At 33.5% G+C, this 15,044-nt stretch overlaps 1 protein-coding gene across 2 annotated transcripts in view; it reads right to left on the reverse strand.

Annotated features, from left to right (window-relative positions):
- Positions 1-435: 435 nt before the first annotated feature.
- The window catches only part of LOC130540817 (uncharacterized), a 366,197-nt gene continuing 351,588 nt past the window's right edge, over positions 436-15,044 (reverse strand). For both annotated transcript variants that reach the window (XR_010109743.1, XM_057299822.2), the window contains exon 3: positions 436-751. Coding sequence is in view for 1 of the 2 variants with exons in the window: in XM_057299822.2 (XP_057155805.1) it covers positions 638-751 (114 nt within the window). In the remaining variant the exon portion in view is untranslated. The remainder of the gene's footprint in view (positions 752-15,044) is intronic.

The raw sequence follows: 15,044 nt of genomic DNA on the forward strand, positions 1-15,044 counted from the left end.
GATTCCTAGTAGATGGCAAATCAGATCTATGTGCCAGTTCTCCTGGCTCAGGAAGCGGCACCACCTGATGGTGTCCTCTTTCTTGATTCCGTGGCCCAATGGAGAAATAAGTGTAGATAAAAAAAGCTATGTCACAAAATTAGCCATGAATTATGCAGTCAATAGTGTTAAGCTTTAAATTATAGAAAATGTTATTATGATTAAGACTCAGTTAAATATTAGAAATTTTGAGATATAAATGTGGTCTTATTACTCAACACGCTATTCTGATATTTTTGAAGGTAAGGACAAAAACACTAAGAATTTAGTGGAAAATAAAGAAAGCAACATTTTGAAGATGATAATATTAATATAATATTTCTTGTAAAAGAGGCTTTCACATGACAAGCCTGGAATATAACTGTAAGGAAAATTCTGTAAAATATAATGAAATGTAATTGTAAGTTAAATTCTTTAAAAGTTTGATGGCTAAAACTATAATACAAAATAATAATATACATATAAAACATACCCATGATTATATTTAAAAACTACAGGTGATATATAGATAGATTCTGATATGAATTTCTAGGTTTCTGCCCTTTTATATAAATTATTTAAAACACTAACACAGGAGTAGCATGTATACGGAATTTCTTCAGGTTGAGTCTTCTGTGTTCTGCTCATCGACTTCTATGAGTCCTGAATTATTGTGTATGGTCTTCATGAAGATAGAGCCATACTGGTCTGCTTTATTGTTGAGTCCCGAGATCTAATATAAAACATAGAATACAGAATTCACTTAGTAAATATGGTTGAGTAAACAATCCATATTTGGAAATGGCTGCCACCTTTTACATAAAGGGTAGAGCCATAATTAAATCCATAGTTTCTAAAAATTTATTAAATAACATAGTTTTGGTATTTGATATTCCTAAGAAATTTAATCTTAATCTCTGTAAAATATATGCCACTATATACTCTCCATCTAAAAAATTTTTGATTTCTTTGCAAGAAATTGAGTTAAATGAGTTAAAATAGGTGGTGCTCTTTGACCAGTGCATATCACATATTTTTAAATTCTAATTTTAGAGCAGTTTTAATTTCACAGCATAATTAAGAGAAAGGTGTACAGATTTTCCATAAATCCTTTGCCCCTCCACATGCATTCATTTTCCTGTTATCAATATCCACCACCAGAGTGGTAGATTTGTTACAATGAACGAACCTAGATTTACACATCATTGTCACTCAAGGTTCATAATTTACATTGGGTTTCATTCTTGGTATTTTACATTCTATGGGTTTGGAGAAATGTATAATGACATGTATTCATCATTATAATATCATAAAGAGTATTTTCACTGCCCTAAAATCCTTCGTGTTCTGTCTGTTCATCCCTCCCTCCCTCCTCTCAACCCCTGGCATCCACTGATCTTAATTACTGTCTTCATATTTTTTGTCTTTTTCAGAATGTTACATAATTGGAATATGCAGTATATAGACTTTCAGGTTAGCTTCCTTAGTAATATGCACCAAATTTTTCCCCTATATCTTTTCATATCTTGGACGTTAATTTTTTTTGGTGTTGAATAATATCCCATTGTCTGCAATTACCAAAGTTTATTTACCCACTTGCTCACTGAAGGACATGTTGGTTATTTCCAAACTTTAGCAATTATGAATACAACTTCTACAAATATATATGTTGAGGTTTTTGTGTAAACATTATGTTTTTAACTCCTTTAGGATAATATCAAGAACAATTGCTTGATTGTATGGTAAGAGAGTGTTTTGTTTTGTACACACCTGACAGTTGTATTTCAAAGTGGTTACACCAGTTTGCACATTCCCATCAACAAATAATTTGAGTTCCTATTGTCTACATCCTTTCCAGTATTTCATGCTGTTAGTATTTCAGATTTTGGCCATTCTAATAGGTGTGCAGTGGTGTTTCATTGTTGTTTTAATTTGTATTTCCCTGATGACAAATGATGTGGAACATGCTTTTATATACACATTTTCCATCTGTGTATCTTCTTTGGTGAGGTGTCTAAGTATTTTGCCCATTTTGTAATTGGGCTGTTAATTTTCTAATTGTTAAATTTTTAGGGTTCTTTGTATATTTTGGATGACATTCCTATATTAGATGCATCTACTACAAATATTTTCCTCTGTCTGTGGCTTGTCTTTACTTTCTCTGCACATTGTCTTTCACAGTGCAAAAATTCTAAATTTTAATAAAGCCAAACTTCTCAAATATTTCTTTCTTGGTTTGTCCCTTTGATGTTGTATCTGAAAAGTCATTATTATACCCAAGGTCATCTTCATTTTCTCCCATGTTATCTTCTAGGAGTTTTAAAGTTTTGCATATTACATTTAGGTCTATGGTCCGTTTTGAGTTAGTTTTTTGTGAAAGATGTAAGGCCTGTGTCTAAATTTGTTTGTTTATGTGTGGATGTTCAGCACCTTTTCTTTTTTTCTTTTCTTTTCTTTCTTTTTTTTTTTTTTGAGATGGAGTCTCGCACTGTCACCCAGGCTGGAGTGTGAGTGCAGTGGTGCTATCTCGGCTCACTGCAAGCTCTGCCTCCCAGGTTCACGCCATTCTCCTGCTTCAGTCTCCCAAGTAGCTGGGACTACAGGTGCCCGCCAACATGCCTGGTTAATTTTTTGAATTTTTAGTAGAGACGGGGTCTCACCATGTTAGCCAGGATGGTCTCAATCTCCTGACCTCGTGATCTGCCCACCTTGGCCTCCCAAAGTGCCTTTTCTTGATAAAACAATTTTTGTTCCATTTTATTGCTTTGCACTGTTATAAAATATCAGTTGACTATATTTATGGTGGTGGACTCCTGGGCTCTGTATTTTGTTCCATTTATGTATTTGTGTATTATTTTATCAATACCACATTACCTTGATTAATTTAGTTTTGTTGTAAGCCTTGAAGTTGGGTAGTGTAAGTATTCTAACTGTGTTATTCTTTTTCAATATTGTGTTGGCTATTCTATGTTTTATGCCCCTCTATATAAACTTTAGAATCAGTTTATCATTATCTACAAAATAACTCACTGGCATTTTTATTGGGATTGCATTGAATCTATAGATGAATTTGGAACAAAACTGACATTTTGATAATATTGAGTCTTCTTATCCATGAAAATGGAAGCTCCCTCTATTTATATAGTTTTGTAAAATTTCATTTGTTATAATTTTGTAGTTTTCCCTATATAGATCTTGTATATATTTTGTTAGATTTATACATAGGAATTTTATTTTTTGAAGTGTTTATGAATATGATGTTGTGTTTTTAATTTCCTATTCCACTTTTTTAAAATTACTGGTATATAGGAAAGTGATTGGCCATTTTTTATTTGCCCAGGCTGGAGTGCAGTGGAAGATCTCAGCTCACTGCAACCTCCTCTTCTCAGGTTCAAGCAATTCTTGTGCCTCAGCCACCCAAAATAGCTGAAATTACAGGTAGGTGCCACCACAATTGGCTAATTTTTGTATTTTTAGTAGAGACAGGGTTTTACTATGTTGGTCAGGCTGGTCTCGAACTCTTGGCCTCAAGTGAGCCACCTGCCTCTGCCTCCCAAAGTGCTGGGATTACAGGTGTGAGCCATCACACCCAGCTGGAAAGTGATTCACTTTTATATGTTCATCTTGTATTCTGCAAACTTGCTATAATTACTTAGTTCTAGAATTTTTTTTGTTGATTCTTCTGGATTTTCTACATAGACAATCATGTCATCTGCATGCAAATACAGTTTTACTGCTTTTTTTGCAATGTGTATACCTTTTATTTCTTTTTCTTATCTTATTGCATTGGCTAGTACTTCCAGTACAATATTGAAAATGAGTCATGAGAAAGGACATACTTGCCCTATTCTGATTTTAGTGGGAAAGTTTCTAGTTTCTCACCATTAAATATGATGTTAGGTGTAGATTTTCTGTATAAATAGTTTACCCTATTGAGAAGGTTTCCCTCTATCCCTCGTGTACTTAGAGAAGTGGGTTTTTAAATCATAAATGGGTGATGAATTTTGTTATATGCTTTTTCTGCATCTATTGAAATAATCATGTATTTTTTAGCTCCCTGTTGATTTTATTGATCTTTTCGAGAACCAACTTTTGATTTTGTTAATTTTCTCTATTGATCCCCTTCATAAATTTTACCAGTTTCTGCTCTAATTCTTATTATTTCTTTTCTTTCGCTTACTTTGGATTTAATTTGATCTTACTCTCCTAGTTTGTAAGGTATAAACTTAGTTTACTAATTTTATATTTTTATTCTTTTCTAATATATGCATTCAATGACATAAATTTTCTTCTAAGCATTGCTTTTGTTGCATTCCACAGATTTTGATAAGTTGTGTTTTCATTCTTTATTTATTTCAAAATATGTTTTATTTCTGTTTTTTTACTTTGATCCATGTGTTATTAAAATTGTGTTGTTTTATCAACATATATTTTGAGATTTTCCGGTAATCCTTCTTTAAATGATTTTTAGTTTGATTCTTTGGAGTCTGAGAGCCAACATATTCTTTTAAATTTTTTTATGTGTGTATTGTTGCTCATAATGTGGCCTTTTTGAGGGAGTGTTTCATAAGAACTTGAGAAGAATGTGAATCCTGCTGTTGCTGGATAGTATGTAGATGCTGATTTTACCCAGTTGATTGTTGGTGTTTTGTTCAACTATGTCATCACTTATTTTCTGCCTGCTGGATTTGCTCATTTTTGATAGTGGGGTGTCAAAGTCCCCAACTGTGATAGTGGATTCATTTCTTTCTTCTCACAGTTTTGTTAGTTTTTGCCTCACATAGTTTGATGCTTTTTTTCATTGTCTACATATTAAGGATTGTTATGTCTTTCTAGATAATTGATTCCTTTCTCATTATATAATGCCTTTTCTATCCACAATAATTTTTCTTGCTTTGAAGTCTGCACTATTCAGAATAATATAGCTACTCCTGCTTTCTTTTGATAAGTGTTTGTATGGTTTATTTTTCTCCACTGATTTACTTTCAAAATATATGTGCCCTTATATTTAAAGTGAGGTTCATCTGTAGACAACTTATAGTTGAGTATTATTTTCAGATCTATTTTGACAATCTCTGTCTTTTAATAGGTACATTTAGGAAATTGAAAATAATCAGTTCCAACTGACTATTGATACAGTTAGATTAATAACTAGTATATTTGTTTACTCATTTTTTATTTGCTGCCCTTGTTCTTTATTCTATTTTTTCTTTGACTCTTTTTCTGTCTTTCTTGACTTTAATTGAACATTTTATATGATTTAATTTTTTTCCTTTCTTAGCATATCAGTTATACTTATTTAAATACTTTTTAAAATGGTTGTCCTAGAGTTTTCAATATACATTTCCAATGAATCAAAGTCCACTTTGAAATAACACTGTATCCCTTCTTAGGTAGTGCATGTGCCTAATAATAACCTAATAATCCTAATTCCTTTACACTGTCCTTTGTATCATTGCTATCATTCATTTTACTTGTAAATAAATATATGTAACCCACAGTCTTTGAATACTCCACTCCATCTTATTCAGCCTGTGTTCTCTTTCTTTTTAGTTTCCAAGGTTTCTATTGCTAAATTCTCAAGCTCAAAGATTTTGCCTTCAGCCATGTTCAGTCTACTGATAAGTTCATCAACGACATTCTTCATTTCTACTACAGTGTTTTTTGTTTGTTTTAATCTCTATCACTTCTTTTTGGTATTTTCTTTGGATTTCCACCTCTCTTCTGACATTTCTTATCTGGTTTTGTATGCTGTCTGTTTTATCCATTATAGCACTTGGCATATCAATCATAGTTGTTTTAAATTCCTGGTGTTATAATCCCAACATTCCTATCATGTCTGATTCTGATTCTGGCTCTGTATCTTCAAATTGTCATGTTTTGCCTTTCAATGTGCCTCGTAATTTTTTCTTGATTGTGAGACATGATGTACTGGGTAAAAGGAAATGCTATCAGTAGGCTCTTAGTACTGTGACAGTAAGGTGTCGGGGGAGTGGAAGCATTTCATAATCCTATAGTCTCAGTCTTGTAGTGAGCCTGAGCCTCAGAACTATGAACTTCACACGTGTTTCCCCATTTTGTTTTGTTTTTTTTCATCTTTCTCAGCAAGGGCAGGATAGCTAGAGTGGGCTGGAGTTGGGTCTTTCCCTTCCTCCAGATCAATTAGACTCTGATAATACCCCAACAGGTTAGGATGAGGTAGACTAGTTTCTCCTGAGGGCAGGCCTTTCTAAGAACAGAGTGTTCTGGTGTACTTCAGTATCGCTCATTTATCCCTCCCCCTGCTGGTAGCACCAGGAGATTTTTCTCCAATATTCACTCTGGAAACCTGGTTGAACTCCTAGAGGTAAATCTCACACTGTTGTGGGAGACCCTCAATGACTGGATTCATCTAGAGTTTTTAACTGTCAGACTTATCCACACTGAGCCTCCAACAATGGATCAACTACAGTACATATTTTGCTAACCCACTATGGCACTGGTCCCCATGGTGGTTTCTGCCCCAGTAAGCCATTCTTCCCTCTATTCACTTGTCTATCACTTCCATCTTGAGGGCAGCAATTTGCCCTGTGTCCTCACTGCTCTTAGGCAACCAAAAAGTGTTCTTAATTTTTCGGTCTGTTCGGTTTTTACTTGTTGTTAGGTTGGAGTGGCAACATCTAAGCCCCTTATATACAGAACTGGAAAGTGGAAGTTCTTTGCAAACGTATTTATTGTTGCTATTTACTGACTCTGACCTGAGCATGCTGGGTCCTATTTTTCTGCACGTTGATGCAGCAATGGAGAATTTTGTTGTTGTTGTTGTTTGCTTTAATAAAAATAAATAACTTCCTGAATGAAGTCTGAGTAGAAAATTGATAGATTATTCAGTAAAAACATGTATTCTGTGATATTATAAGACTTTCTTTTGCTCATTTAAGTCTTTTTTTGTTTTGTTTTTGCTTCTGATGTTCAGGATGAAAATGGTTTCTGTGGCTTTGTACTGAACAACTGATGCATTAACTCACACCAGCAGTGGGTGTCTTGTGCAGAATAAAAGGTTACCTCTCCAGAAAGGGATTCTTACACTAACCAATTTTTCATGTTGTGGCTTCAGTGACCAGTTTGTTCTTTAGCAGAACTATAGTGCTGGTCACAGAGTAGCAGTCCACATTACAGCCTTTTGGTCACTTTGAAATACTCTTATCTGCTTCAGATAAATTAGTTTGGGTTCTATTTGGAGGGAAAAAATGAAGTTTATGGAATCTCAAGCTCATTCCTATCTTGTCATTCCATGATAAATCATGTTGGTTACAAAGCCAATTGTCCTTTGGGGGCAAATATAAAAATGCTCTACAAATATATCAGAGCCATACATCTATTGCTCCTGGTAAATGTTTGCTTTTTAAACTCAGTCTCAATGTAGATACATTTCAGATATGTAAAACAACTTGGATGCTGGTGATAGCTAAAAATTAAAAAAAAAACTGTCCTTTATTCCTTTAATTATAGACATTAAGTGGTATTACTAGAGAATGAAAAAAAAGCCCTCATATTGTTTTGTAAACCCAAAAAACCCTCATATTATTTTGTAAACCCAGGCCCGAGTCTCAGTCATCATATTTGTAAGTGGACTGGATATTTTAACTGAAGTCTTTTGTTTATCCTAAAACTTATCTGAAAAAGAATGAGACTATTTTACTGACAACCACTTTACCGAATCAAAAATAAAAAGCTCTCAGGTTTTGATTCTCTTTAGCTAAATAAGAATACAGAATAGTAACTTATATGGCTCAGGTTATATGGTATGTTTATTGTGCTATAAAATGCTATAATTGGAGTTAAAGGTATTTAATTCTATAAACAAAAATAGGAATGTTTTTACCTATGCCACTTTTCTGACATCTAGGTAGGCTTTGTCCAGGTTTGGGAATGAAAGAGATCTGTGTTTGTAGCCTGGCTCCAATACATTAGCTGTAAGACTCATAGTATGTTCTGTGAAAATTAACTAAGATAAAAAACTTGAAATTGCGTAGCATACTGTTTTTATATTGTAGTTTTAAAAATTGTAGGTTTCTCTTGTTTTGTTTTGCAATTATTCAATTCACTGTCTTTCACCTTAGCCACAATGAGATCAGCAAGAGAGTGCTAAGATACCATGCTTTCTATTTTCACTGTGGAGGACCTTTGGCTATGAATAATACCTGTGAAATATAAAGGACAGTACCCACTTTCAATAAATCTATAATCTCATCATGACACAAATAAATGTCTGTATGCCCAATGACACAGGAAACAATCAGCATGAGAATTAAGAGAAGCAAATGAACCACTGTGGGCCACAAGAGTAAGATAATTATAATAGCTAATATTGAAGACTATCTATTATGTCACTTAAAACAAAGACCCAAAGAAATAGATCTGAAGTATTAATAGTCATTTTACAACAGTGGAAATCAAGGTTTAGAAATGGTGTCTTGGCTGAATATGGTGGTTTACGCCTATAATCTCAGCCCTTTGGGAGGTCGAGGTGGGAGGATTGCCTGAGGCCAGGAGTTTGAAACTAGCCTGGTCAACATATCAAGACCTCCATCTCTACAAAAGGGGAAAAAAAATTAGCTGGGTGTGGCAGCACGCATCTGTACTTCCAGCTACTCAGGAAGCTGAAGCAAAAGGATTGCTTGAGCCTGCGAGTTTGAGGCTGCAGTGAGCCACCATCACGCCACTGCACCCCAGCCTGGGTGACAGAGCAATATGGTACCTGGAAAAAAGAAAAGAAACAAAAGAGAGGAAAAGAAGAGGAGAGGACAGGAGAGGAGAGGAGAGGAGAAAAGCCATCTTGTCTAAAGTCACTGAGTGGTACAGCAAGATTTAGAATATAGGAAGTCTGACACAAGAGTTTGTGCTTAATAATCACAAAGTCCAATTTTCTTTTGGTTAAATATTTTTAGGCAACAAAGGATGCATCAGGTTAATCTATATACACCATAGAGCCAGAGCAAAGCAAAAAGTACCGACTCATTCAAAATGTGGTACTGTGGGAGCAGCCAAAGGCTTGTCCTATTATAGGGGAGGGTTTAGATTGAAATATTCAAAATGGGAGATGTAGAAATGAAAGAAGAAACCTTTGAATTCACATAATAAATTAATTCAAGCTTCATCTAAAAATATGCATGCAAACATACACCTTTTCAAAAATTATGACCACAAGCGTGCAGAATTATTTTGCAATTCTAATTCTTTAACATCTTTCTTTTCCTCAAAATTAGCTGGAAACTTCCAGAATCAACTGTTATTGATGAAATGTCATAACAGTAGTGCTATTGCTTACTGCATAGAGTACCTCAATTCAGTGAAAACTGGCCCACTATACTGATAACTCATTATCATTATGGTTACTCTGAGGCAAAGCAATGTAATAAATTTCTACTTGAACCTGCAGAAAAAAATTTAGTACAATTTAGGAATGTGCTATTTATTTTGAAAGTTTGTTTTTCATTGCTATATTACATAAGATTTTACTAATAATTTTAAATTCATATTCTAAAAGTACCATTTCCAGATATATTAGCTATAGTTTTTTGTTGTTGGAAAGATGATACCTGTTTGAATGAGGAAGGAAAGCCTTTTCATATTACTATTAATATCTTAACATCATACAGCACAGAAGGCTGTGTCCATGTAAATAGTATAGATGTGAAAAGTTCATAGAGATTTTCAAAGAAATAATAACTTTGAATAAGACTCTAGCTGTCTCCCAGATTAATATTAGCTCATGTAATCCGAACATATTCCATTAACTCTATGGTGATTTCGTTTTCATGAGCTATTCTTATATTGACTTTAATGTGTACCATCAATGATGAAATTCAGTCATCCATGCACTCAGTTAATCTGTTGGGCAGGCAAACAAGAAAACAAACAAACAAAAATTATTCTCTTTCTCTCTTCGGAGACTAGCTGCATGCATTAATAAGCACTAGGAAACTTAAACATACATTCAAAGGGAAACAAAAATCTATTTAAATAAGGCTGCATCCTATGACAGTTTCTTTCTATATATATTTTTCTATATATCTACATATATATTTCTCTCTGTGTATATATGTATGTATGTGTATATAGAGAGAGAGAGAAAGAGAGAGCAAGAGAGAGAGGGAGAAAAGAGCGAAAGAACTTTCAGAGGACACAGTCTTATCTAAATAATTGTTCTCTCTTCTTTGAATGTACGCTTATCAAGCACCCTGGTCCTTTATTAATGCCTACAGTTTTATTCTGTCATATACTCTTCACTTTTAAATGATAAATTGATGAAATTTGGTAAAGCTTCCTTAGAGTTCTTTTATTCAGCACCTGTTATTTTTGGCACTCATGAAGAATTCTGTATTTAGTATAAATTATCAAACTGCATTACATAAACACATCTGCTCATCTAAGATACTTCATAAACAATAAAAGATGGTTACAATAGGCTGGCTAATTTCTCAACAACATTAATTGTGAAAGTTCTCTGTTTTTAGAGTACAAAGGCAAGATGATACTTTTCAGTAGGTAAGAAGTTGAAAGTATTTGCACAACACCTTTACTCTGTTTTGCTCTTTGAACAGCAATGTATTAGATTATAACCGTTTGATACTGAAGGCAAAAGCAAAATATGAAAATCTAATTACACATAAAAGCAAAGATGAGATGGGAAGAGACTTTGAAAGACCAAATTAATCATTTTATATTTATAACTAGAACATATCTCTACTTATAATATCTGATGATATGCATGCTTTTATAAAAAGATAGTGATTATACCAGATCTTGAGTTTGTTTTCCTTCCTGTAAGGAGCTTTCTCTCATTGGCTTTATGTTATTTTCATTAACGAAGGAAGACTTCATTGATGTCCCTCAGAAAAACTTTCTTCAAAACCAACCACTGGAAACTTGAAATCTATCTAATCAAAATATTCCACTTTAGGAGCAATACCCACTCATTTCATTACTATAAGCTTAATGGTTTCAGAGGAATAGCATTTAATATTCTCTTTGAATCTGATTTTTCAAAATCAATTAGTGCTTAATTCTAATTTCGGTTCTTCTGGGCCATTGATTCTTTTCCTCATTAGGTTCTTTTAATCACTTGACTTCCTCAAAAAGCTACAGTTCAAGTTTCTTACAGAAAATTTTCTTATGAAAAAATTATATAAATATAAATGTAACTACCTAAATATGCCTTCACTATTAAATTTTTCCCCTGCATTTGTATAGTGTAAAGAACTGTATACCAGACAAAACAAAATATTACCAATTCTTTTTGCGTGTATCTCTTCAACCTTCAGGAGCAACTTTAATGCAATTTGGGACTTTATAAAAATAGTAAATACAACGTTAATTGTGACCAAGTCCTGTCATAAGGAGGACTTTTATTCAAGGTATTGAGACAGACTAAAAATATCACTTTATACACGGTCAAATACATGAATACCTATTTTCTTAAATGGTTATTGTCCTTCACTTAATTTGGATTGTGTGTGTGTGTAAATTTTGTTGTCATCTCTATGGAAGGTATACTTATCCTTTTTATTTTGCTTAATGTCTCAAAAATATATCTTCATAAATGTTTCCATTTTGAGAACATTATTTTACAAGGTTATTTCTAGAACTAATCTCCATATTCTGTCAAATCAATTCAACAGTCTGTAAGATCCATAAACTACCAGAGATTTCTAGGCAAATAATTATTGATCAGGCTTAGGGAGACTGACAAAGTCAGTGGTGATTGACTTAAAACACTCATTTAGTCATTGATTTATTCTTTCAACAGCTTGAACACCTTCTATGAATGTAGCAAATGGCTGAGATGTTTGCATGGTCTTATGAAGTCTATTATCTCACGTTAAGACATTAAGAATCTGGAGCAGCAAAAATAATATATTTCTTCTCATTCTTTTCTGTCCCCTTTCCTGCCTCACACAAACACATTTTTTCTTATTTTATTAGTTCATAAAAAGAGATGAAAATTTATTTGATGAGAAATTATTCCTTTAATTGATGAATGTCACTGTGAATCATTACTTCTTTTTTCATAGCTCATTGCTAGTATACCTATTAAAATTACTTTCATATGTCTTTATATTCATCAATTTTATCACAAAGTAATTTTTATTCATCCTCTTCTACCAATCATCACAAAAGTTCCCAGAAGGTGAGGTATTTTTCAAATCTAAATAACTTTCCCTACATAGCACCACACAAGGATCTCAGATGGAATGGAAGTTTGTCAAAGAAGAGCCAAGAGCTTAATAAGAATAAATAATATTCAAATTCTCAAGTCATCTGGAGAGCACTTTCTTTCAAAGACATGTTTCTATAGATCTACTTTCAAGAATAAAGATAACTCTTGCTTTTTCTAAGTCATTTATCTACCTTACTGCCATTTAATGTCTGTTCTCTAAAAAGCTCATGGCCAAATGTTTTTCCATATATATATGGAAAAGAATATATATATATATACACACACACACACACACACACACACACACACGCACACATATACATATATATTGCTCATAGAATTCTGAAGAGAACAGGAAGGCACTGCTGGAAGGAAATACACTCTTGATAGAGAATAGTGTGTTACCATTCTGTATACAATGTGTTACCAACTGTATATAAAATTCAAACAGGAAGCACAACCCCAACCAAAAGAACAGGCCTTCAATTTTGGAAGTTCCAGCACAGGAAAACTACTGTGAGGTGTATTCTTGAGCCATCATGCAGCTTCCGCACTCTTGATATTATATCAAAGTACCTAATTTTGTCAAGCAACTTTAAGATAGTTTGATTAGGTCTTACAAAAATTCTTTCACATAATCCTAGAGCAACACTGTAAGAAGGGTATTATCTCAAGTTTCCAGAAGAGGAAACTAGCATCAAAGAGACTAAGAAATTACCTCAGGCCACACAGTGAGTACGTGGAGGACTGATATTGGAACATAAATTTATTTGATTCAAAATCTGTATTTTTCCACTGATATATATGTTTACTAGATTCAGACAATTACTAAAAACGAGTTAGGTGATATTACAGAAATAAAGATGAGTCAGTTGGTGTTTTCACCTCTGTTATTATTACTTAATGTTATTATTTATTATAGAACATATGTACTGTAAAACTATTCTCCTAAAATTTTGACATATATTTATCCAAAAGCAAGCAAACATTTCAGACTATAACTGTACTCCATAGTGGTTCTTAACCATCAGTATGAACCGGAGTCACAAGAACTTAAAAAGTCTAGATGCCCAAGATCAAAGGAGACATTGTGATTTAATTAATGTGAATTGAGAGGTTGATATAAAAACGAATGTGAATGACATATATATGTATATATATGCATATGTACATATATATTTCCCAGGATTGAGAATCACAGAACGACCATATTTGTAATGCAAATCTGCACAGTATGTGATGCGGAAAGAACCCTTTAATGATTTTTGATGTGCCCTATTTCTAGAGTAGATTTTTGAAAATATTGATTTTTTGATTATCTGTGAACACCGTAAGTATGAACAGTATCTCCCTCTTTTATTAAAGCACAGACGGAATAGGTTAGGGTATTCTGCAACAGCAAACAGCCCCAACATCGGAGCAGCTGAACATAATGGTTCATTTATCATAGGTGGTAAATCCATGGTGATTCCTACTACCTATTCAGGACTTCAAAATAAGATGGAATTATGCTAATTGCTTCTGTCTTGTGATTTCCTTGATTACTGTGATGAGGTAAGAAATTACACAAAGAGCTCAGCTCCACTGTTTGTCACAATATGTGTGTGCCAATCATAGCCTATTGATTTGAAATATTCACAAGTCATCATGTAACTACAGGGAGGTTAGGTAATGCAGTAAAAAAACACGGAATATGAGACTGACATGACAGTACTATCTCCGCCACATAACTGAACTAAAGGGACACTTTTATTTTTATTTAATTAGAGAGATGATATAGATGACAGATAGAGATATAGATAGAGATATATAGATGATAGATAGATAAATGGAAGATAGAAAGGAGATAGATGGACATATGTTGAGGGCTGAAAAGCTGTGAATAACAGTACAACCAACAGAATTCTGAAATGATGTCCCACAATAGCTGCACTGACCTGAAGGTCCAGGATTTTAGAAAATGTGGAATGGTTTGTTTTGTTTTGTCTTCCTGAATGAACTGCTATTTTTTTCCTGTTTTCTTTCTTGAAAAATTATCCCTTGCTATTGATAGGGTTTTATCTGTATTTTAGGGTGAAATTAAAGCAAGTAGCTTACTCTCAGCCTTAGGAATATAGCTCGACAAATACATGGTCTGTCAAATGGCAAAAATGGTGCAAGTCAACAAATGGGTATGAAACTCAGGTGATTTACTGGACAGTGTTCCACTGTGATTGGTTGATGATGACAGAGATGAGTTAAAGTTGGATCTCCAATTGGTTCCCCTTAGATGAAAATAATAATCTTGCAATAAGGGATTACAAGGCATGAAACATTTATATACTTCCCATCCTGGTAATTGTGGGACATGCCTATAAGTTATGGAAGCACATACTTCATTTAGATAATTTGTTTAGAGTAGCCAAGTCTAGCTACTCTCTGGTATATACTTTCTAATGACTTTCTAAATTTAACTGAGAGTTAAATATGGAAAACATTTGTCTAGCAAAAAGAATCACTATTTTGAGCAACAAGCATAGGCATATTATTCTTTCAGTGTCAGATGCTCAAAATCAGTGTTTTTATCAATCAGCAATTGGATTTTTCTGCTAATGTTAGATACATTTTAGGGAATGCTGTGTACTAGAGGTTTCCCTCTTTTGAAAAACCTTACCTCACATCCATTCCTTATTCTGTTATTATTTGGCTTTCTATTAAAAAACAATTCTAATTTTCTATCCGATTGCTCAATCTGATTCTCAATAAATTATTTCATCTGGATAGTTGTTGAGTTATACAGAGCTGAACCAGAAAGAGCTCCTCACTTCAGTAGTTGACAATCAAC

The sequence above is a fragment of the Pan paniscus genome, chromosome 15 (assembly GCF_029289425.2).
Source record: "Pan paniscus chromosome 15, NHGRI_mPanPan1-v2.0_pri, whole genome shotgun sequence".
NCBI classification, from domain to species: Eukaryota; Metazoa; Chordata; class Mammalia; order Primates; family Hominidae; genus Pan; species Pan paniscus.